We start from the raw sequence: 25,039 nt of genomic DNA, 5'->3' as shown, positions 1-25,039 counted from the left end.
AAAACACATCAGTCCTTCCTAAAATGTGAAGGCTTACATTTAAGGATGCTAATCTGAAATGGTTAGACATTTTCCAATCCCTAAGGAAAGAAAGGCATCACAGTATAAGGAGAATTCGCACAAGATTCTATGGAGATGGTGCTTTATCCCAAAAGATTAATCTCACTAGGATTAGATCCTTTGGTTATACTGCTGGGATAGGCAGGGAATGACAACTCATACCCTTTTACATCTAAAATTGGCAAACTCACACCTTCTATTTGCAGCCAGACTGCATTCTAGAAGTTTGTGGAACCCTGCATGGTGATGGTCTGGTGAACCAAGATGCAGTCCATATACACTAAGGGAAAACTTGCAGCAACTGTTACCGATAAATTAGCAACATTAGAAAAATACGGTCCCCTTTCATTACGTATGTAAGATGGCGCAAGGGTATGGGTTATGTGGTGGCACGCATGCCTGTAGTGGTGAGATGTTCAAACCTGTGTACATGGTCTCCAACTTTGCGCGATTAAGAAAAAAAGAGACTGTAAAACAAATGTGAAATATTACCCTCATACAATGATTTCAGATGGTTTTCCTGATAGATATGTGAAAAGGTTCTATGCAAGAAGAGGAGTATAATGATTTTAATTTGTGCTATCAAATCATACTGCACCTTAAACTGTTGAATAAAGTTGCAAAAAAATAAAAGAAGGGTGCACCTACCTTAACACAACCAATGTCACCACAGTCTGTAAATTCAGGACCTAACGAGAAGCATTCAGTTGAGCCAATACCAATACACCAAGAGCCAGGGTAAACTGGCCAATGGGACGATGCTTGGAATTACTACAGAGTAAACACCCAAGTGGCCAAGGCCATACAGCCATACACAGTTTGAGAATCTCCACTTGATAACATCTCTACATACTCCACTATCATTGTTAGAGCAGTAGCACACCACTAGCTCCTACATGTAGAACAGGAAGAGAATGACTTCCTTATTGAGAAAAACTGAATAGAGCACTGGTGAATTTAAGGACCCAATGAAGGCTAGAGAAGTTACGACACGAAAAGACTTGAACTACAATATTTGCTGTCTATCCATGGGCATGTGTCGCTGACACTCTGATGGTATATACTGCTATAAAAAGGGCACTTATGCAGGGACCAGGAGTCACCCCAATGCTGATAAAGAAAGTAAAATGATCAATGCAGTAGGGAAAGGAGTAGCGTTACGGATGCTTCACAATGGGGCATAGCTAATTCCAATGGCCGTTTAGCTGAAGGTGGCAGGAGTCAATGGGAATAAATAGAAGATCTGATACAGCATGTTCCTGTCAGATATTTAAAAAAAAAAGATTAAAATGTCAGAGAGGAAGGTACATAATTTCCAGCACCAGCATCAGGTATGCCTTAGATGCAGAGGCCACAGTATCAAGGCGAGTTAATAATAGTATCCTGCAGTGTAGATATGCCTGGCACCCAGAAGTCAGGCAGCACCTCATTGGTCCGCTTTTGGAGGTCCACATGTCAAGACAATGAAATGAAGAAAAAGATTTTTTTAAAGACATCAGCAGAACAAAATCAATGGATGGTGTCCAAAACAACCACCAAGAGTAATATACCAAAATATGCAGATGAAGCTCGCAACAAAAACTGGAATTACATCAGCATGTAAGCCACACTAGTCAACTTTACAAAGTAGAGCAACAAGACAGGAAATGACACTATACCAGGGGACCATTTTCTGGAAAAGGGAGTACTATAGTCAGAGGTGCGCAAGAAAAAGGCACCTCAGCCACCAAGCAATGATCTTCCCTACATCCCCGCTGACTATTCAGCACATGTGGGGGACGGTTAAGTTTATACCTCCCACTCTGGAATTAGTAGGCTGCCCAGATTAGTGGGTATTATTCAAGATTATGTATTGCCACTGCTTGGAGTTCCACACCATCCCTCCAAATCTACCAACACGCCCCTCCCCAAAAATGTCAACCCAAAGCGTCACCATTTCAACCTCTATATATAAGAGGTGCAGGCACATCTACAGAACTGGGCTATCAAAATAGCGCCTACAAATCAACAGAGACAAGCACACTCCCTATATTTTAGGATTCCTAAAAACAACAAAACCTTGGGATAAATCTTGGCCATTGAGTGCACAACTGCTACATAAACTCAGATTACTTCACGATCACCCTGCAAGAAGTCATAACACTTCTACTTATGGGAGACATTATGGCGACGCTTGAGCTGAAAGAAGTAAACGTTCACATCCCACTTCAGCAGGCACATCCCCAGTATCAGAGTTTTGTGGTAAGTGTTATATGTACAAATTCAAATTTCTATTGCTCTGAGTAATACCAACACCGCAAGTATTTATAAAGTGCTTAGAAGCAGTTGTGGCTCGCTGAAGTATAGCCCAATGTATATTTTCCCTAATTTAGGGGATTGGTTAGTAGCGGGGCAAGTTGTGCATAAAGCCTCTGCCAAACTCATCATGTTAATCACCTCCTACATAAATTTGGCTTCATGATCCATGCCAAGAAATCTCACCTGTCTCAGCAGCTGAAGGAAAGTGCCCTTTGTTTGACATGCTCACCCCCATTTTCTTGCCTGTATTTGATGCAACTTTGACTGAAGGGCACTGGGTTTCAGTTTCCAGTGGCAGTTTTCTTTCCCAAAATCAAGTTAATTGTACAATTGTTCCACAATTGCCAAACCCTTTAGCACCCCTGTTAGTCCCTAGGAAATGCCACCCCTCGAAAGAAGGGCATGGGTACTAAGGGGGGTCCCTAAGGGCTGCAGCATTTATTGTGCCACCCTAAGGGGCCCACCACCAAACTCATGCACACTGCCATTGCAGGCTGTGTGAAATGGTGCAGACAAAAGTGAAAACACAACATGGGATACACCCTGTGTGCCAGGTCCCCAGGCACTGCATGAAATATATGTAAGTCACCCCTACAGTAGGCCTTACAGTCCTAAGTCAGGGTGCATTATATTACATGTGAACACTTATCTGCATGAGCAGATATGCCCCTGTGCTGTTTAGTCTAATTGCCAGATATTACAAGTGAAGAGGGAAGCCATTTTGAGTACGTGTACTGGACACTGGTCATTATGAGTTCCCCAGCTACCTGATGGCTTTGCTAAACCCTACGGTGTTTGGAATCAAACATCTTTCTTAATAAATCCGTACTGAAGCCAGTCATGGATTTATTAAAACATGCACCCAGAACACCTACCAACCTGTAGTGAACTGGCTGACTGGTGTTGACCAGCCTGCCACCACAGACCGGTATATGATCCCCTGAAGGTGAGAGCCCATGCACTCTGAGGTCAGACACAGAGTCTACTCTGACCGAAGGTGGTGTCAACTCCTCCATCTAGGATGGCCAGTAATCTGCATATCAAGGCAGGAGGCTTCAAAGGCCGCTGCCGCTTTTGATATGAGATTCTGGATTTCACCAGACTGGGGAAATGCCACCCCCTGCCCTGGGCCTATTTGGTGCCAGATCAGGTGGGAAAATAAGCTAGTCAGGAGGTGTGTTTATTATCAGGCTGGAGTAACCCCTAAGGTGGGCTACCTGAAGTGAAAAATAGAATTCCACCATCTTGATTTTTAGTGAAATTAGATACACTGGGTCAGGGTTATGCCCACTCCCCACAGGAATTGGTCATGTAGGGGTTGTAGGGACCCTAAAAGTAGGTAACCCATTGACTGCTACCTTACACTCCCCTTAACGCCCCCAAGTTGAATATTTAGGTGGCATCACCGACACCAGGAACACAGATTCGACGAACGCAAGAAGAAGAGGACAAAGAAGAGTGAAGAAAGCGAGTTCAGTGGACCAGCTGCAGATTTTTGGGTGCAAAACCTTGCCTGCACCTGTCCTGACAATCACGACAAACCGACTCATCCTGTCGCTGTTCTTCTGCCAAGAACCCAGGTGGACTGCCAGCACTTCACAAATTGCCAACAATCTCCCTTGGAGTAGGGGAGCTGCTCCCCTACAGGCACCAAACAAGCAAAGTCCAGTCTACCGTTCTGCCGCACTCCAGTTCCACTGATACAGCAGCTGCCCAGGAAGAGGTCTCTGTGCTACACGAGGTTTGATCCATCTCCCCACCAAGTGGGAAGCCACCAGGACCAACCGGAACCGCACAGCACCAATACCTGGGCTACTGGACCCCTTACAGCAACCAAAGCCTGTTTGAGTCAAATGAGGACTACAACAACTCCAAAACCGAGCAGGCATCAAGGGACATAAGCACCGTAGGGACCCACTTCAACATTGGCCCCAGTGTCCTGTTTTTGTCCCTTCAAACGGCGAAGACCAACAACCATGAGTGCCTGTGACGCAAGAGCCCATTCGACCTAACCACCCTGCACCTGAGCGCCTCTGACGGGTTTTCCGAGAGCAGACTGTGCTTCCCTGCTCCCAGGGCCCTCACGAACCAAGCCCCCTGTTAGGAGCTCCCGACTGGTCCACAATTCTCCCTCTGCAGCCTGTTTCTAGGTGAGCCCTCCCCCCCCCCCCCCCCCCCCCTTTTTTTGGTGTAGCGCACAAAGCTATCAACCCCGACCAGCACCACTGCACCTGGACACTCCAGGGCAGGTAAAGACTAACTGCTGTTGTTCTTTGGAACTTGGCCCCCTGTCACCTTCAGTCCTGAAGAGGACCCCGGAAACCTATTCCAAATAACTGTGTGCAGTATATGCCTTTTCCCCACAGGAAAGCATTGCTGCGGAAAGACGCATTTAAGTGAACGTTATACTTGCATGTAAAAATCAATATCTCAAAAACGACTTACTTGATCCTGAAGTTCTTGGTGTTGAAGATTATATAAAATATGTCTTATTTTTCTAAATTGGTCTCGGATTTATTCTTGAGTGCGTGTCTCATTTATTGCCTCTGAGTACAAGTGCTTCACACTATTTCTGATAAGCCTAAACTGTTTGCCCACACTACCACAAAAGAGAGAATTTGTTTTTTCTTCTTGTGCCTCTGTAAACCAATAAGAGTTGCCTTGATCTATGCATAGTGTACCTCAGTTTGGTGCACTGTATAGAGAGCCAGCTTCCTACAGCTGGCAAACACAGGTATTTCTAGGACTGACACTCAATACAGTTACAACGAAAACTTACCTCAGGAATAAGAGTGATTGCATTGCAAAGGCCACTTCCTCTTTACATGATGTTGCATCCTCTGACAGTGACGATGACTAAATAAAACTGCTGGTAATGATGTTGTCTTGCATTACATTAGTACCAAATGCAAGGTTGTACATTTGTTGTCTACAGTAATGTCTGACTATAAAATGGTCAGAAGTGATTGGGTGGATCTAGTGTTGGTACAGACAAATGTTCAGCACAAACTCCAATTGTAGAATAAGAAAAATATTTGGGCGGGCGGTTTGTTTCTGTACTCCAGACCACAGATGACCAACACATCACAGCTTAGGAAGCTCATTTGGGCAACTCAACAATTCAGGGGCAATGGTATCCTCATAAGAAAAGCCTCCACATCAATGTGTTACATCTCATGGTAGGTTAGCTAGCATATCAAGCTTTTAAAACAGTACTTCAGCTGAAAATTGTCTTAATTCACACTGACCACATGGCCACAATGTACTACACATAAAAAAACAGTGGTGAGGCATCTGCTCTGCACATTTGTCCAAACTAGCTCAAGATATTTGGCAATGAGCAATACATTCCCATATTTACTTACAAACGGAGTTGCTACCAGGGGTGAAAACGACTTTGCCAATCTCCTCAGCAGAACACATCAGGCGTCTCTTAAATGGGAGATCACGCCTCACATAGTCAAGCAGTACTTCAAACTTTTGAGGACCCAAACAGTGGGCACCAGAATGCAAATGCCTAAACTTCGCCTTCAGGTACTCACCCACGGCTCCCAGCTAATGCTCTGTGGATCAGACGGTCAGTGTAATTTACTTATGTTTGTCCCGCACTGCCACTAATTTCTAACATGCTGTGAAAACCATGACGAGAACGAATGACACTAATTCTCAATGCCATCATGTGGACTGATCAGCCCTGGTACTCTCTTCTACTAGAGATGGTAATTAATCAACAGAAAACGCTTCCACTCTATCTAGACCAGCTCAGTCAGCATCAAGGACAGTTGCTGTATCCAAACCTCACATTACCTAATTTTGCAATTTGGCACCCGAGGTCCTAGAAACGAATTCAGAAACGTACAGCTACCAGACGAATGCCTGCAAACCGTAAAACAATCTATAAAGCGTACTACTCGTGCATGCCAGCCAGCTAATAGAAACAAATTTCTATTTATTGTTCCAATCACCAAATGCAGCCTTAAACAGCTACAATCCAGCACATCGTCTGTTACAAAAAAAAAACACAGGGCTAGCCTACTCTTTTATATATGCATACTTGGCAGCAGTAGCAGCATATCTACAAAACAGAGAACACCAATCAACACATACATTTCCTGTCATTTAAGCTTTCATGGAAGGTCTTAAAGGGGTAATCCGTGCAACACTGCCTCTGGTTCTCTCTTGGGACCATAACATTGTCCCCATGAGGCTTATGGGGAAACCCAGTGCAATTTCTCTCTTGGAATGCTGACTTTCTGGTGGCTATCCTCTCTCTCTTATAACAGTGAGTAAACTTCAAGCTTTTAGCAGCTGAGGAACCCTTTACACAGGTACCCAAGGAAACGGTTTGTACTGCACACACACTTTCCTTGCCAAAGGTGGCATCGCCATTTCATGTCCACAGTGTTTCCTTTTTTATGCCCAATCACTAGCAGAAATAAAATTATATCTATCAGGTGTTCAATTGCCCATTATGTACTGTGCTAACTAGACTCAGGTTGTTAGGAAAACTTTTCTTTGATTGGTTTCAGGAGACTTGCTGTGAATCACCTCAAAACCAAAAACTTCTTCAAAGAAAAACAACTTGTAATGTTCGGAGTCCAACACTAAATGGCAGGAGTGTGCGTAGCATGTGAATCTGCAGCGCTGCAGGCTGCAAACCAAACGTTACAGGAAAGCAATATTTTCCTTCCAACTTCCCATGCTTCTGACACTATTTCTGTTTTATATCTGGGTCTAAGTGTTCTCGATATGTGTTCCTCTACTTCGCATCTCTATATTGCATATTACTTTCCAAAACAATAAGTGATAAGGGGAGAGGAGTTGGCCTAACGGCTAGGGCGGTCGACCTCGGACCTGGGAAACTGGGTTTGAGTCTCGGTAATGACGCTGAACATCCTGTGATTCTGGGCAAATCACTTAGGGGCATATGTATGAAACGATTTTGTATTCGCAAACGCTGCGAATCGCAAAAAATACAGCGTTTGCAAATACAATATCGCAAAATGAGATGTATGAGGCATTTCAGCCTCGCATTCTTAAGGAATCGCTAATTTTGCGATTTCTTAAGTTTGCGTAAGCATTTAAGAAATCCCAATTTGCGATTTCTTAAATGCTATGTAACATGCACCCAAGTTGTGCGATTTCTCCTTAAGGAATCGCAAATTACCACCAACTTCAAGTTGGTGGTAATTTGCGATCTCTTTGAAAAATGCACTTTTTTGCATTTTTCGAAGTGCAATGTGGCGCACATACATGCCCTTAGGGCATGTATGTGCGCCATATGCGCACACATGCTGATTTCAGGGGTGCATCAGGGTGTCATCATGACACCCTTGCACCTTTGAAAATATTCTCAATTTGCGATTAGCAAATAGCGATTCGCAAATTGAGAAGGACTTCCCATTCATTGCTATGGGCCTCCTGGCCCATAGGAATGAATGGGAAGGTATTCCTTAATTGCGATTTCACAATTTGCTAATCGCAATTAAGGAATTTTAAGAATTCGCAAAATTTGTGCGCTTTTTTAGATACATCCCGTTTTGCAATTCTCAAATAGCGATTCTCAAAAAATCGCTATTTGAGAATCGCAAACGGAGATGTTGATACATATGCCCCTAGATCTCCCCGTGCCTAACAAAAAATGAATGTGTGTCCTCATGTAACGTAACTGGTACTATGTAAAGCGCTCTAATACCTGATTGGATTCGGGTCAAGTTCGCGCTTTATAAAACTCTGCCCAAAAAAAAAAATGTACATTTTTCAAGAAAGCTGCTCCATTTAATAAGACTGATTGTCTTCATTGTCTAAAATAATAAAAAATTGATCATGCAGCGGAAAAGGGATGTCCTCAGATAATGCCCAGCCACATATGCATCAGACCACTAACACAACGAGCTATACAAAGGACACGGAACAGAACTCACTACACTGCTAAGTATTTCAGCACATGATTGTCCCTCATGGTACAAGGCCAGTGATGACTACCATCATTTGAACATGAAATGAATATCAATAACCACAGGATTACGGTCAGCTCGGAGAAAAATCACTGCCATCTGGCGTGACTGCCATTGTCACAAGCAACATGCACTCCACCGATGGCTTTAATATCAGCATCTAAGTCCCTCCTAATGGATGTCTTTCATACCAACCATAACCACACTTTGGGATAACAGTTACCAACAGACCATGCCCATTCTGAGCAGACTACCCTAGTGCCAGATGAGCGGCAGTCTTAACGGGCAGCCATTTTATCCAGCACAATAAGACATTGGCTCCAAGGGACGCATGTGGGAGACTTCAGAAAACTCACCTTGCTGACGAGCGCACTCAGCTCTGCTGGACCCAGCTGTCCATAAACTCCGCTGAAGATAGGGATTGCGATGACAACATAGCTCAAGATACTGCCCAGATAATCAAATGTGTTGATCCCAACTAGACAAACATAATGACAAATGTTAGGATGCTACTCACACCAAGATGCATTTCTATAGACCAAGCCAGAGCTAAACGCAAGGCAAATCACACCGTTTAGCACACAATATTGCTTTATTTACAGAAAGCGGAGAAATTACAAGCCTGGCAGTGGCTGGTACAGGAGGGTTTGAAGGGTCATCTGCATAGGTCACACACGTAAAACATGGATCATGTTGTTACATTAAGGAAAGGTAGGGCTGGGAGTAAAGTCACTGGATGCTAGAAGTTAGGAGCGAGTGGGGAGTTGGCACAAGGCCCTGAAAGGGAGTCTTTCACACATTCCTGAATTGTTGGAGATAAGATGCCAGCACTGGACTCATAAAGGAGCTGCTTATATTTTCTAGGCACCTAGCTGGGGGGTTTCCCCTTCTGTTCTTTCCCCTTTGGGCTTTCTAGTCTGAAAAGGGTAGTGTTTTTTGGAGTTAACAGATGCCAGAAGGTGGAGAGATGTTCTACTCAGCCGCCAAGCTTCTTTGGGTTGTTGCGATGCTTTTCTCAGTGAGCCATCCTAAGTAGCATGGATATGCCCAGACATGAGTCCTGTAGGTCATGTGCTAAGAGACTCAAGCTGTATCTTACAGGGAAGGCCCAAAAAGACTGAAAGCATCATACAAGCGCCCCCCATACACTGGGGATGGAGTGATGATGTACTTGCTTATGGGAGAACCGCTTCTGTAATGGTACAGACAAGTCAAAAATGAAGGCATGCATGGCTACTTGGAGAAATTTTACGCATCCGAGAGGGGGAGTGTTGAACTCAATGCAGGCTACCATGGTGAGCTCGTGAAATTCACGAAAGCATTGCATTGTGCTATTACATTTCTTGGAGTTGCTCAGTAATCATGTTAACATTTGCTTCAGTCGCATTAAAAATTTCTTACAGTCACATTAGTAGCACGTTACGAGCATTATAGATTCCTTACATTAAACCTTTTCTGCAGTCACTTCTGTATATCACAACAGTATGCTGCATCACACCCTTCCTGAAGGTACTGGCCTTCCATGCTGAAATGTTCCTAGAGTCATCCACATAACTCATTCACTAGGATTGCGCTTATACCAAATTCAACTTGAATGATATCCTGAGCAAGTAGTAAGGGGGTCCAACACCTCACTGGAACGTTCGGAGAGGGAAAGATAATATGAATTCCAAAGTGTGAAACCTCAAGATTAATCAAGGGAGAAAGCCATGGGCTAGTAGCATCACAGGGTACCAGTCAAACAGAAAGTAAATGTATCTTAGAGTAATACTCAGGTTGTGCACATCTCTTCTTACTGTATAACCACAGCTCCTTCGACATCAGGTCTCTCTGGGTTTGGAGAAGGGTCTGCAGCCGCCGGTTTGTGCGCATGTGCTCCACCTGACCAGCTCTGAAAAGAAAAACACAATGGGAGGTAAGAGGAGGGAGACAGGTGGATGAGCTGCTGCCACTCGCCCCCAGAGTGGGGGGAAATCTAACGTTCCACATAATGACCCAAGTTTTAGAATGATAAACTTTCGCAACGCACCTAGTTGTAATGGAAGAGGCAGGTGATTTCTTAATGTAACTAAAGCATTGTGAAGTAGCGTACTGTCAATTACAGACAGCATATTTTCCACTGAAATGTCTACTAAATTTGCACAGACTTACAGTTTTATTGATAAAACTATATTGCACACAAATGATAGTATACGGGAATCGGGTTTCAGTAAACATTTATGATTTGTGCATCACCAAGTAAAGTGTATTGGTCCTAATAAAATCTTTGTTTCCGTCACACTTCAGAATTACAAAAAAATGTGCTTCATTTCTGCTTTCCTAACCGCTGAATGTGTACAGTTCATTTACAGGAATGTACATCTCGGTGTGGGCTACAAAACAAAAAGGCATCCTGCAGCCTTTCCTTTCACACGCTCTGTACCCCAGCAAGATTATCACATAATTTACTTTTCTTTCTCTAACGGCAATGTGAGAGGAGTTTGTAAACACCAATCCCCATGTTACAAGTATAAGCAGCATTTTTTCAGAAGACCTAGCCTGACATTTGACGCACGGCAGAACTGACAAGATGAGTACAGAATTTAAAGGCTGCTTTATTTATTGTTTGGACTTTTGTGACCCACCAAAAATCGGCTGGCGATCCAACAGTGGGGCGCGAGCCACAGTTCTGGAAAAACTGATCTACCAGAATTAAAATCTCAACCAATGGTACTGATCACATTTCATTACAAAAATCCCTTGTACAGATCCCAAGAAAAGCAAATAAATATGTACATGATGAGGACAAATAGTCAGCAAGGCTGGCAGGGGGATGTCCTGGAGGGTAATCAGATGCATAGAGTGGGTGTGGTCAGAATTAATAACCAAGCAGTAGGCATCCAAAGGAAGGCTAGGGGCAGACACTGAGAAGCAAGTAGATCACTTGCAAGGGCACCCAGCTCCAGAATGACTGGACTTCTGATCAGCCCCTTCAGTCAGGAAACTTTGCTCATGTCAAGGTTATTTCTCCATTCAAAGCTGTGAAAAGTTTTTCTAGCAATTACAATGATCATGAACAGCCATTTCAAAATGCAGAGAGCATTAAAAATATGGCTATTCCCTACATATGAATTTCCTTTTTTTTGTTTATATATCTTTATTGTTTTTTTTTTATTGAATAACAAATAGACATTTGCAAAAATAGTGCATCTACATATACAAAAATCACATCATGAAAACAGTTGTCTTATTAGTATCAAGTACCGGATAGTTAAAAACAATAAATTATAGCTATTTTGCCGTATCTGTAGATGGCTCGTGATCCCTACATATGACATTTCCTGGCAAAGATCTGGCAAAGGAAATCGTACATAACTACAAGCTGTGACTGAACCTCTCCAAAAATCTTGCTGCATACTTTTATGTGAATGTAGTTCTAAAAACTCACTGCAACCTGTTTAGGGTACATGCATGATACTACATACAGGCTACACTACAAACATGCAATATGACAACCATGCAAAACAAACTGAGTAGATGCTTACTTAACTATCCCAAAAGCGCTTGGTGCACCTATAGGTGTACCAGGCACTACATCAAGGCTACAATACAATGCACCAGACTGAAGAGAAGGTGATGAATCATACAAAAACTAACGATTAAGTAGAATGTGAAAAAATAACAAGAATGGGCTACTCATGACTTATAAAAGGAGGTGCAGATGAGGTGTGATGTACCAGGACGTTTCAGAGTAGAGGATTAAACAGCAGGCATTTTGGAGATTGAAGAAAAAAGGGGACCTTCAGTGGAATAGGGGGTACCAAGTGGATCAGTACTCAAAGACAATGAGTGATGAGAGTCAGGGCTTCCTTTGATACTGTGTGAAGGCAGGAGTCTAAGCACTATATATTAAGGGTGAGAAAGAGGTAAAAGGAACAAAGGGGAGACAACCCCACAGGAGAAACGGGTGATGGAAAACAAACAGACCCTCGTGTGGAACATGACGAGGAGTAGGTAAACACTTAGGAAGGAGATTAATGTAAAAGTAAAGCGTAAAAGAGGCTGTGGAGAACAGCCATCAATCATCCTTAGGGGTATGATAAGGGGGCAGAGACTCCGTCCCATATTGGAAAAGGATGAGGGGCTGTCGGGTAAAAAGACATAGGAACAGAAAGGGCCAAATAGTGGTAGAGAAATCTTAAAAAGACAGAGAAGAAGCTTGAGGAACAACAGGACACTGTAGAAACAAGCATCTGCAAGACCATAGGTCTCGCATTTACACGAGTTTGAGCTATAGGCGTTGTAAATGACAATGCCTTTTATTTATGTTTTGGTTTTTAAAACATAAATAAAAGGCAGTGTCATTTACAATGCCAATAGCTTAAACTCTCGCAAATGTGAGACCTATTGCATTCCAAATGCATAAAAGCAAAAGACACACAATTGATGGACGGAATGCTGAACAAATCAAAACATTCACCCCCAATCAAGAGATCTGGGTTAAATCCATCATTCTTTTGCTCACCATGCCATCCCAGTTTGGACCTGGCTATATGCAAATCAGTCTTGACCCTGTGCCTCATGGGAACAGTCCAGCCCGAACTGCCAAACCAGGTCCTCCCTGGACCGGAAACAAGCATCCTAGGACCGGTTTCGGGGTTTCACCCCTCTTCAGCCAGGATAGCTTGATTTCAGTGGCACAGTGAGCCCAGGACTCACGTCTGAGCATACCTGGCGCACTTACGGCAAGAAAGCAAAAGACACACAATTGATGGACGGAATGCAGAACAAATCAAAACATTCACCCCCAGTCAAGAGATCTGGGTTAAATCCATCATTCTTTTGCTCACCATGCCCCAGATCTCTGTACTGGGGTGAATGTATGACATTGTTCTGCATTCTGTCCATCAATTGTTGTTTTTGCATTTGTCACCCCGAGTGGGACGGGTATGCTCAGACGTGAGTCCTGTGCTCTCCATGCTACTGGAATCAAGCTATCCTGGCTGAAGAGGGATGAAACCCCGAAACCGGTCCTAGGATGCTTGTTTCCAGTCCAGGGAGGACCTGGCTTGGCAGTTCGGGCTGGACTGTTCCCATGAGGCACAGGGTCAAGACTGATTTGCATATGGCTGGGTTCAAACTGGAATGGCACGGTGAGCAAAAAAACGATGGATTTAGGCCCAGATCTCTGTACTGGGGTGAATGTATGACATTGCTCTGCATTCTGCCCATCAACTGTTGTTTTTGCATTTTCCAAATGCTTGAAGGCATCGCTGAGTTGCCCCTTCTGTCTCCCATGACCCCTGAAGAGCTCCCTGTTTGCTACAAGTTAAATAAACAAGCCGGTGGTCACAACAGCGTACGAGACCCTCCTGCAGTAAGAGAAACTCATTAAAGAAAATAGTGCTTACAGATCAAAGAAAACACAAGGAGATGATGGATGGAGCACTGAAACATTTCAGACACTCACCCCCAGTCACAGATCTGGGTTGAATCCATCATCATTCTTTAGCTCACTTCGCCACCTCAGTTCAGACCCAGCTATATGCAAATCAGTCCATCCATCATCTCCTTGTGTTTGCTTTGTTCGCCCTAAGTTGGCAAGGTATGCCCAGACATGGGTCCCTTGCTCACTTTGCCGCTGGATTCAAGCTAGCCTGGCTGATGAAGGGTTTTACCCAGAAACTGGTCCCAGGATGCTGGTTTCCGGTGCAGGGAAGACCTGGCTTGGCAGTTCAGGCTGGACTGTTCCCATGAGGCACAGGGTCAGACTGATTTGCATATGGCTGGGGCTGAACTGATCTGGTGAAGTGAGCTAAAGAATGATGTTGGATTCACGCCAGATCTGTGACTGGGGTGAGTGTATGAAAAGTTTCAGCGCTCCGTTCATCATATCCTTGCATTTGCTACAGACCAAAGAAGAATTACAGTGTAACAACTGAAGTAAAAGAGCCAGTTATCAATGGAGGTTACAAATGAAGACAAGGCAGTTCTAAGGAGGGACTAACCAGCCTAAAAACAAATCAGATGCCAGCATTTAAGAAGGACAATGACACAAGCCTATGACAAATTTGCGCAGATAGTGGGCGGGGCTTCAAGTACATACTCCAATATAGCATGCCTCGCAGAGCTGCCTATGCGCTGCCCAGGCACGACCTAAAAAGGGGAAGGGAGAAGACAGACCACAGCTTTGAAGTACAAGAAATAATGGGACCGAAGTGACCCCTATTGTTATCCTTGTCAGAGTGGTCAGTCTAAGACATGGAAAGGAAGCAGCAGGAGACTGCACATTGGTTATTACGAGGTGCCCTGTATATACCCACTGATGGGAGCAAATTATGGCCTAACTACAAAGACACTGGAGTTGCCACTATACAAGTTCCTAGGTTACCCTAAATTGAAGTCAGCACAATATTCACCCTAATGCCCGCTGTCGCTACATCCCAGCATGTGAAACTACACGTTCCGGAATCCTCCCCATTAGCTCTTCTACGAGGTGGGAGTCCTGAGAACATGCGAGATGCCAGCTTTACAGCTTCTCATCTTAAGGAGTTCACAGGAAACAAAGGCAGAATTAGACTTACTACTTTATCTTCCACCATGCCTTTGGACAAAGAAGAGGGGGTACATACATCCAGCCCTCTTCCCCTATGTGAATAAGGAACGTCACAGCAGTGACTGCACTACCACCTCTCTGGCATCTACACCAGGCTTAGATGTCCAATACTGCCAATGGACTGACACCCTAAAAGAGGACATACTCTAGGATGGCAAGTCACAACTACAGTGCCCATAATTCAACATGAAATGGAAACTTATCAAAATTAATGTTATTTTAATGGTCAATCAAGCTTCATGATGATTGGTAAATAAATGACTGGGAAGTCTAACTCCAGGTTTGCATTATGGAAATTGAACTCCCCTCTTGTAGCTGGGCTTACAACCACAGCTGCGCCCACAGTTCAGGCTCTGCCTTTACACTGCAAGCAGTAGCTTCATCCTCTTTTCAAACAATATGGCGTAAAGGGGGACTTGGTAGACACCCCCGCCAGCTGCCCAGAGGAAGAGAGCACCCACTGATTTCTACACGTAAGGACTTCCTGCTAAGAGCTGGAAGGTGATGGTGAACTGGCCTGATGTAAGGTCTCAACTGCAAGCAGAAACATGGCCCAAGCAGCATTCCAGCCTCATGGTAGAGCCACACTTAGTTAATAAAAATAAAAAATAAAAGAAGAAGAAGGTGGTATGGGAGTTATTGAATTCAAAATCAGGGGACCAGTAGAGGCCAAGATGCACAGCTAGTCTGTGATTCCACACAAGTTCACGAAACCAGACAATTGCATTACACAAGGAAACCGTAAGACGACCCGGTGCATGGAATGGAGCTGGGCCTGGCTGTGGCCAGAATTCATTCTAGAGGGTACCATTAATGGATGGACAAACAGACAGAGAGGCACGAGGCAGTCAGAAATTTACAGGAGATTCAAAAGAAACGGGGCAGTCAGAAATCTATAGGCCAGGGAGGCACACACTTGTATGGAGGCCAGTGTGCACCGGAGCCGCCCCCCCCCCCCCCCCCCCTCCTCCCCCAGCAAGAGCCTAAGATTGGGCAGGCCAGTCTACGGAAGGCGAGGAAAGGAGCAGTCTTACCCGAGTGCAAAACCTAAACGTGGGAGCGTGTGTGGAGATCTAGGTACATATGCGTGTAGGCCATGAGAATGGGAAGATGTGTCTGGAGAGCCGGGCACAGGGGGGGGGGGGGCTTGGCTATCCACACTCTTCCCATGTTGACCCGTAAACCATGTTCCTAGGGAGGAGTCGTTAACATGCCCACTGCATGTAAATTCATATTGTTGTCACTGTAGCTGTGAACAGTTTATATATGCTTTTATGTTACCACTGTAATTGGTTTATTTTTTCTCCTATGATACCTTGATATTTTGTATAATACAAAAGTGTAACATTCTACCAACATATGGTCTGTAAATAGAAATCCCCGAGTAAAGGTCGGTGATATAAGAAACTGATAATAAACACATACAAAACATTCCCCCACACACCAAGAAATTAACATATCTGCATTATACCTGGTAAAACCGACGATGAATGAGAGCTCCCTAAAACCCTGATCAGGTCTTGTTAAATGGAGATTTCGCTAGGAATCTTTACGTCAGTTTAATGATTTCGGTTAATTCATATTTATGTGACTATAGTCCAGACGCTTTAATAATTAATTAAATACAAAATAGGGTCCCTTGTAACTACTACGCTCCTGTGTGCATGCAGTTACTTAAAGGCGTTGACATTTTCAAAATAGTGGACGTTATAAAAACAAATGAATAAATGTAATAGGACAGCGTCATCTAGTGGACAACAGAAGGAAACGCAGAGAACTACATCTCAAGAAAACATGCTGGAAAAATATCAAGCAGCTGGCTCCTTCGAACTAAGTACAGGAAAGCGAAGACAACTCGACATTGCAGGATTTCGAAGAAATTGTTATCAAAGAAACAAGTGACATGCCTTTTCACCACTGTGAAGTGGGTTTCGATTAAAAGCGTTGAGAAATCATCGTTCACAAATATTCCAGTAATGCAAACGGAGTCCCCGCGGCCCGCGCCCTTCAGCTGAATGCAGAGTGGACAAGTTAAGCAATTCCATTAATAAGCCGGGAGGCAATCGGAACTGATCCTAATAGTTCTGAGACAGCTGGCTAAAGGGCTTGTCTTGGAAGGTTCACCGGACATTCACGAAGCGGGTCTTGCGATAAAACCCAGTGCCGAGAGCTCCGGCTATCTTGTTACAGTGATCATCGAGCATCAGAGAAATCCGGGCCTGCTGGAAGCAGGTGCAGTACTGTGCACACTCCCAGTGTTTGTTTTCCAGATACAAGTCCAGCAAAAGATAACAGAAGGAAGACTCTCGAGAAAATCAGAAGAAACGAGGGTGGGCGGAGCAAGAGTCCTTACAGGTTACTACGGTGGAGTGTCATATTAGAAACCTAGGAGTCATTGTAGCGTATTAACACGAAGAGCACTTGGACCCTGACTATGTGAAGCAGACCTGGGGGCAGGAAGGAACTACGCAAGATATGAAGGAGGTTGTTGTGGGGTGGGGGAGTGGTTTAGGAAGTGACGCGATTGGTCACTTTGCAGATGAATGATAGAGAATAAAGTTGTGCTCAACTGAAAATCCTGTGTGTGCGTAATCTTTATTTCATGCTCCTAGGCTGTGGAAGATGTTACATCTGGCGACAAGTAGGGTACATGCACCCATGAAGAACAAGACTGCTCTCGTGGAGAGCCTGCAATGATATGGCAAGCTGCCCGCACATACCGCGCGTGCCAGAGTCACTGCAACGCAGTCCATGACTGGCGCACATGGCGTGGAAGCCCCAGCCAGTACATCACCTTGGAAGCAGTCAGAGGCCTTGCAGAGAAGCGTGCTCGTGAGCACCCGCTGATACTGCCGGTGAGGTTGACGGAGAGACGCACCGCACTGACCTGCGTGCACAGTAGTTGGTGAAGAGGCCTGACGCAGCGCATCGCTCTGGCTGTGCAGCAGAAGCGGCCTGAAACTCTGCATGGCAACGCGTGCATGTGCGTCACTCAAGATGGAATCCATTAGAGAACAGCCAACACCTGCATGAGACGTTCCAGCTAATATCCTGCTGCATTATCAGCACAGGCCAAGGGAGCAACTATCCAGGCAATGTGAGAAACAAAAAAAGAAGAAAATATAAGAAAAGAAAACAAAAGAAGCATTCCTGCTTTCAAAAGACTGGATGAGCTTAACCACATGCACCCATGCCCGGCTGGAAACATTAGAACTTGATGAGCCACACCATTTATTACAACAAGTGGCGAGGCACATATTGACGCCATGGCGCAAAAGAGTAACGCAAAATAAAATGCGGCAGAGTTCTTAAAACCACCACCACTATTTGACACTGCAAAGAAGGAGAACATTAGTGCCAGATGGGCTGCATCGACTGAAACATTTAATGACTTTGTAGCTGCACTTGAGGAGGAAGATGATGGCAAGATCATCAAATATATGAAGAATCTGGCAGGAGATGGCATAAAAGAAATGCTAAAAAAAAGTGCTGACGCACCATCGTACCGGAAAGTAAAAAGTATTAGAAGTCAAATTCAACCCTACACCGAATGTTGATTACAAAAGATATATTTTCAACAAAGCCCGCCAACAGACTGGCAAAGCACTGGGCGAGTTTGTAGAGACTTGACTCGCTCACCAAGCATTGCAAATTCTGTGATTTCATGAATATAGCCATGTGCGGCTGAGCCATCGATGGCTGCCTCCGATTCCTTCAGAAGACGCATGTTACGTGAGACTCTCAGTCTAGAAAAAGATGGCTGCAACAGCAGAGGAACAAGGAGATCGACAAGCAGCCAACATGGATGCTGGGACTGCACACAGCGAATCGTCATTAACCACAAGGAGCAAAAACAAGTACAGAGCAGACTCACCTAAGTCGACATTTACAAAATAGACAAAGCTATGCTTCCGCTGTGGTTTCTCATTTCCCCATGATGGCAAGTGTTCAACTCATGTCAAATCTTTAAGGGCTGTGGGAAAGAGAATCACTTTATAATTGTTTGTCGTGCCCGAGAGAAGCCAAGTGCATCAGGACGCAGCTAAAAGATGGACATCAGAGATAGCCAAAGCCAATCTCATCACGCTCACAAGAACTCACGTCAACATCAGTTACGTAAGGCAGAGAGGCCAAACAAAGCCAATCTTCATCAACTTCATCACACAACAACTCTTCGTGATGGCTACTTGCTGATGAAGTCGACCAAACACCACTATTCCATGTGGGGCTAGCTGCCAGTGAAGTAGACAAAAACGTGGAAGAGCCCCATCAGATGAAACCCAGAACCTCACTAGGACACTCTCCAAGTATCACATTAAAGGTAAACGGTAACCACATCCTGTTTATTATCGACACTGCAACACCAATCAACATCATGCCACTGCAGCAAACATGGGTTTGATATCCATCAACTATCACCCGTTCACTCATTCTGACATCACAAAGCAGTTCTATCCATTATTCCATGGCTTAGGGAAGCTGAAAGGAGATGAGGGTGCAGTTCCACATCAATGAATATATCCGCTTTGTTGCCCAGTTGCACCGAAGGGTCGCTTTTCACTTGCAAGAAGCAGTAGGGAAAAAATTGACAGCACTTCTAAAGCATGACGTTATTGAACGCTCCACAGGCTCCACCCTGTGGGTCTTGCCCATAGAAGTAGTACCGAAGAAAGACAGTAGTGGAGCAGCACACATTTGTGTCAACATGTGCCAGCCAAACACAGCAACAGAGGGAAAGGTATCCCGGTCCTCACATAGCAGGCATCCCCGAGTTGGAAGAAAACTGCGGATATATTACCACCTTTTCCACTCCTGTTGGTTTATTCAGGTATAAGAGACTGAGTTTTGGAGTATCTTCGGTTGGTGAAATATTCCAGGATGTTTTTCGCAGAGTAATCTAACCAGTTTTAAATGCCTTCAATTATAGTGATGATATCCTGGTCTTTGGAAGTACACAAAGAGAACATGCCAAAGGACTCACACAAGTGTGCCAGTTCCTTGCAAATGCCAGCCTCACCTTGAATGCAGCGAAGTGCGAGTTACATAAAACCAAACTTAAATTATTTCAGCACATATTCTCTGATAGTGGCATGAACCCAGTTTCCGACAAGGTGCAAGCACTGTCATCCAGCTGCCCTCCTCAAGATGTTGCCATGCTGCTGTCCTTCCTGGGCTTAGCCAGTTATTTCTGACGTTGCATTCGTGACTTCATTACAGTGAGTGCCCCATTGAGAGACCTAACAAAGAGGAACGTTCCATTTCAGTGGTCAACCAAATGCAACCAGAGTTTCAAGGAGATGAAATGCACAATTGAAAATGTGACAGTAATGGCCTACTTCAACCCCAACCTGCACACTGAGGTCACTGTGGACACCAGCCCAGTGGAGCTAGGGGCCATCCTTGCTCAAAATAGCAGCCATCCTGATGCCCAGAGACATGTAATGGCATATGTCAGGTGAAGCCTATCTGACGCAAAACGTGCCTACTCTCAGTCAGAGGAGAGACTGGCTGTTGTGAAAGCCTGCAAACACTTCCACATGTCCCTCTATGGGACAAGATTCACTGTTTTCACAAATCACCAGGCTTTGCTCACCATATTTGGAAGCCCAAAGGCTAAGATGCCTCCTCGCATCGAACAATGGGGGTTGCAGCTGCAGGAATACGATTATGAGATCTGTCACAAACCAGGGAAAGACCAAAACCCTGTGGATTGCTTTTCTTGAGCACCGCTCCATTTCCAAAGATTAATGTCAGGGGTTGCTGAAGAGTACCTCAAATTCATCTTAAGGTTAAGCACACCCTTGATTCTGTTTGTAGACCAGATCGCTGTAGTCATCAATGAATAGGACATGGCTATAATCAAAGGACTCATCAAGACACAATTGTGGAGACATAACACCCAACATCTTACTAACCAGAAGGCGTTTCAAAAATTCTGAAATGTACAGGATGACCAGGCAGTCACCCAAGAGGGAATAACAGTGGGAGGCTCAAGAATCGTCATTCCTGAAAGCCTTAGGCAAAGGGTCACAGAGCTGGCCCATGAGGGACACTGAAGCATTGTGGCCACAAAAAGAGCGCAAAGGGAAAGGGTGTGGTTCCCTAGGTTAGATGAGAGTGTGGAGAGAGAACTGAAAGCATGTCATATCTTCAATTGCCTGTCCTAAAAAATGACCAAGCGTCCGTTGACAATATCTGAGTCACAGTTGACTTCTTTGGACGGCTGGGGGATGGGCAACACCTCATGGTAGTCATAGACGATTATTCTGGTTTCCCCCTCAACAACCCACAACAAAGTTATTGAAAGGTTGATGACATCTTCGCAACCTAGGCCATCCTCGAGATCCTCAAGTCTGACAACGGTTCACCCTTCAGCAGCAAGGAACTCAAGGAATTCCTCACGCATCTCAACTCCAAACACCAACAGAGCACAAAGTTGAGGCCTTAAGCAATTGGTGTAGTCGTAAGATTTATGGGCACCCTCAAGAGAGTGGTGCAACAAGCCTCAATGGAAGGGACAGACTTAAACAAAGCATTGTGCCAGGTTTTCAGGGCCTATCGAGCGACCCCTTACTCCACAACAGGTGAGACTCAAGCCATGTTCTTATTTGGAAGAGCGATCAGAAATAAAATACCTCAATGGACCTCAGATCAGTCAATGGTCGCTGACCAACTTGGTAGCACGGATACCGTTCATAAGAGCAGGATGAAAGTATATGCCAATAAACGCCGGCATGCCCAGGAAATAGTCTTTGACAAAGGAGAATGTGTAATGGTAAAACAGAGCAAAAACTAAAAACAGACACCCCATTCCTAGTGGATCTTCTCCAGGTTGTGGAGCGCAAAGGACACATGGTGACAGCAAATCGTCTAGGTAAGTCTATCACTAGGGACACGTCACATTTCAAACGCATACCCCACTTTTCGGAGTCTCACTGGACCACCTCTGAGATGAACACTCCATCACATCTAGCCCCAGAGTCAGAACTGGTATCACTGTTGCCTAGTGATGAAGGACCTCAGCAAACCTAAGACCACTCGAGCTGTAAGAAAGGTCCCCGCAGACTGATTGAAGAGATGTAAGTGGACTAGTGACTGTCACATTTGTCTAACCGGCCTGGGGGAGGGGGCAGGGAGGAAGGTATAGTGTATTAACATGAAGAGCACTAGGTCCCTGACTATGTGAAGTAGACCCGGGGACGGGAACTACATAAGATATGAAGGAGGCGGTTGGGGGCTGTGGTAGAGGGAGCGATGCGGTTGGTCACTTGGCAGATGAATGCTAGAGAATACATTTATGCTCAACTGAAGCTCCTGTGTGTGGCGTAATTTATAGTGCATGCTTACGGGCTGGGGAAGACACTACAGTCATCACAGAGATCCGCAGCGACACATCAAGAACCTGGCACATTCACTGTCACAAGGATTATACCAAATAACCCGGCACATTAAGGGTCAATGCTGATAAATTGGGTGAACCAGGCATCAAACCAGGGTCACCATATAAACCCAGACAAACCAGGCATCATTATCTGTAAGGTTGTCCCAAGAAATCCGGTAGACTGCACTGCCCTGAAGGATATTTTGGAGAAAGGAGAAGACCAAGCCTTGGAGCCCAGAAGTTAACAACGAAGTCACCAGCAGAACTGTTCTCTATAAGCAGAGGAAGGTTCACCTAGAAGGGGATTCTGGGTTTGATTTTTCAGTGCCAAGATCCATAGTAATCGTTCATAGACGCGAGTAGATACAAAACAACTATCAAGGAGAGAATCCTCAGAACATAGCTACAGAAAAGGCATCAGTGAAGATTAGTTTACATAACAACATAGATTTCTAATGCAGAGCTGTTTTTAAAAGTGCAACGTGGGCAATTACCCCCGGTTCCATTTTTCAAAAGGCCCCACATTTCAAAGTTCCCTCTGGTAAAGTGATATTGGTGTGCATAAAACAGATTTTTTTCTCTTCAATTTGCCACTGGACATGCCTTGCTTTAATCCTTGCGATCAAAGGCAGATGGTTGGTTTACATTTTAAAACATTAGAACATCTTTCTCTCTCTACCTTTACGTCACCTTTTCAACCTTATCTCTCTCATTACTTCACTTTCTCTCTTCTCTATGCATCTACCCCCACTCTGTCTCAACTCTCTTTACCTCACCTACCTCATCACTCTCTCAATATACCTCTTTCTACCACCATTCTTTACTTCACTCTCTCTTCACCTGTTTCTTCCATTGTGCCTTCCTCAATCTCTCTCCCTCTTCTCTAGCTGACCTCTCTTTCTCTGTACTTCACAACTTTTACCTCATACTTTTATGCCTACTCCACTTGTGAGAAAACCTCACCTCTCTTTCTCTACCTCAGTTCTGCCTCTCGGCACTGCATCTTGCTTTCTATGCTTTGGCACAATCTGTCTCTACAATTTCCTATAGCTCATGCTCTCTGTACATCAACTGTCTTTCTATAAGTCTTCTCATTTTGCCTCCCCCTTGCATTTCTCTATACTTCTTTCACCACATCACCCTTCTGCCTTTCTACCTCTACCTAACTCACCTCTCTTTCTACCTTTCCCTTTTCTCTCCCTCGTCCTTCAGTGCACCCCATTCTCAGTGCACTCCACATCTCTCTCCATTGCCTTCTCTGATTTTCTAGCTCTCTATACCACTCTACCTCACTTAAAAAAAGTTAGCCATCTTTCTACAAATCTTTACCTACTTCTTCCTACTGCTCAGTATATTTCTTTCTGGCCACTTAATTTTTTTCTTCTTTACTTTTTGTCTCTCCCAACCTCACTCTGCTATCGAAAGTTCATTCTGTACATCCCTTCTCCATCTACTTAACTTCTCTTACACACAATGATCTCTTTAACTATCTGTTCTTCTCCGATCTCCTGCCTCCTTTCTTTTCTCTTACTCTTCAGAGTCAGAGATCACAGTATAACCAGAGAAGTGTACACACAGACAAGCGAAAGAACAAGGCAGGGAAAGCAGACTAAGGAAAAGATGATCAGATTTTACTTGGTGAAACTACTCAGGGCTCTGCTAAATTTTTACTGCTCAGGGCAAATGCCATTTGCAAAGTGGACTTTATTGTGTATAACAAACAACCAGCAAATAAAGCTACAACTTAAAGATCTACGTGCATCTGTCCCAGTCCAACCCTGGCAGCAGACAGGAGGACAAACAACAGGGGATTAACAAGGACCAAATGAGAGAGAAGGAAGGGGTCAAGCACATCATGTGGAGCAGAAATGATGAAGGGTCCCGACAGTTAACTCTACAGGAAGAGGATTGGTCCCTCGCAGAAGAGACTCAGATGAGAGCTGTAAAACCGATGGGAAGTTACAGGAGGATATCGAGGTGTGGGCAGGGTTATCTGATTGTTTCCTGGCTCCTGTGCATGTACCAAGTGATGAAGATAGAGGCACGGATGGTTAATAAGATATTTGTATGTATCTGTACCAACACATGGGTTGATCCAACCTTTGACTGTACACTTATAATATTCCATTGTTATATGATGTTTTAAACAATCGATCAAGATTCTTTAATGCATTACTTTATGTGATGTGTTGGGGATACTTGGCAGGGCACACCAAGTAGATACGTGTACGCAGACCACCTTATGCACCTAAGTTTGTTTGTTTCTGTGGTTTAATTTAAAAAAAGTTTTTAAAAAAACCTCTAGGGGAAGAGGACATACCATGTCCATATAACAATAGTGGGGGGGGGGGGGGGGGGGGGGGGGAGGGACAGGTGACCTCTGATGCAGTTGCTCACCTGTAGAAGGCCGCTGACTCTGCATTTACTCGGATCTGTAGGTGCTTGAACCTGGGCAGAAAAAAAACAACAGATGATAATCGCACAATCTAGCAACCTACAAAAGCCAGCGTGAATACCAATGGCTGTGCCAGACCTCATACTGGAGGTAAGGTCCTGGCACTCATAGAACTTTAAGGAACTTCCCATATTAAAATTCCAGATCAACACTTGCCAAAGTTCTATGCCACACACATGTGCTAAAATTAAGACGTACACATCTACACATGAAAGACTAATGTGAAGTCCATCCCCTTTCACAGACTATCTACCACAAACATGTATGCTGGTAAGACTGACCTCTCCTCTCCC

General features: G+C 44.4%; 1 protein-coding gene across 4 annotated transcripts in view; it reads right to left on the bottom strand.

Moving 5' to 3' along the window:
* Window positions 1-25,039, bottom strand: part of ABCD4 (ATP binding cassette subfamily D member 4) — a 179,901-nt gene that overhangs the window by 83,656 nt on the left and 71,206 nt on the right. For all 4 annotated transcript variants that reach the window (XM_085626767.1, XM_085626769.1, XM_085626768.1 and 1 more), the window contains 3 exons: window positions 24,689-24,739; window positions 10,112-10,206; window positions 8,672-8,793 (listed from right to left, as the gene is read on the bottom strand). In XM_085626767.1, coding sequence (XP_085482893.1) covers window positions 8,672-8,793; window positions 10,112-10,206; window positions 24,689-24,739 — 268 coding nt within the window. The remainder of the gene's footprint in view (window positions 1-8,671; window positions 8,794-10,111; window positions 10,207-24,688; window positions 24,740-25,039) is intronic.

This window comes from Triturus cristatus, chromosome 9, assembly GCF_964204655.1.
Source record: "Triturus cristatus chromosome 9, aTriCri1.1, whole genome shotgun sequence".
Lineage (NCBI taxonomy): Eukaryota > Metazoa > Chordata > Amphibia > Caudata > Salamandridae > Triturus > Triturus cristatus.
The sequence above is the reverse complement of the archived record's forward strand: the minus strand, read 5'-3'. Positions and strand labels throughout refer to the sequence as shown.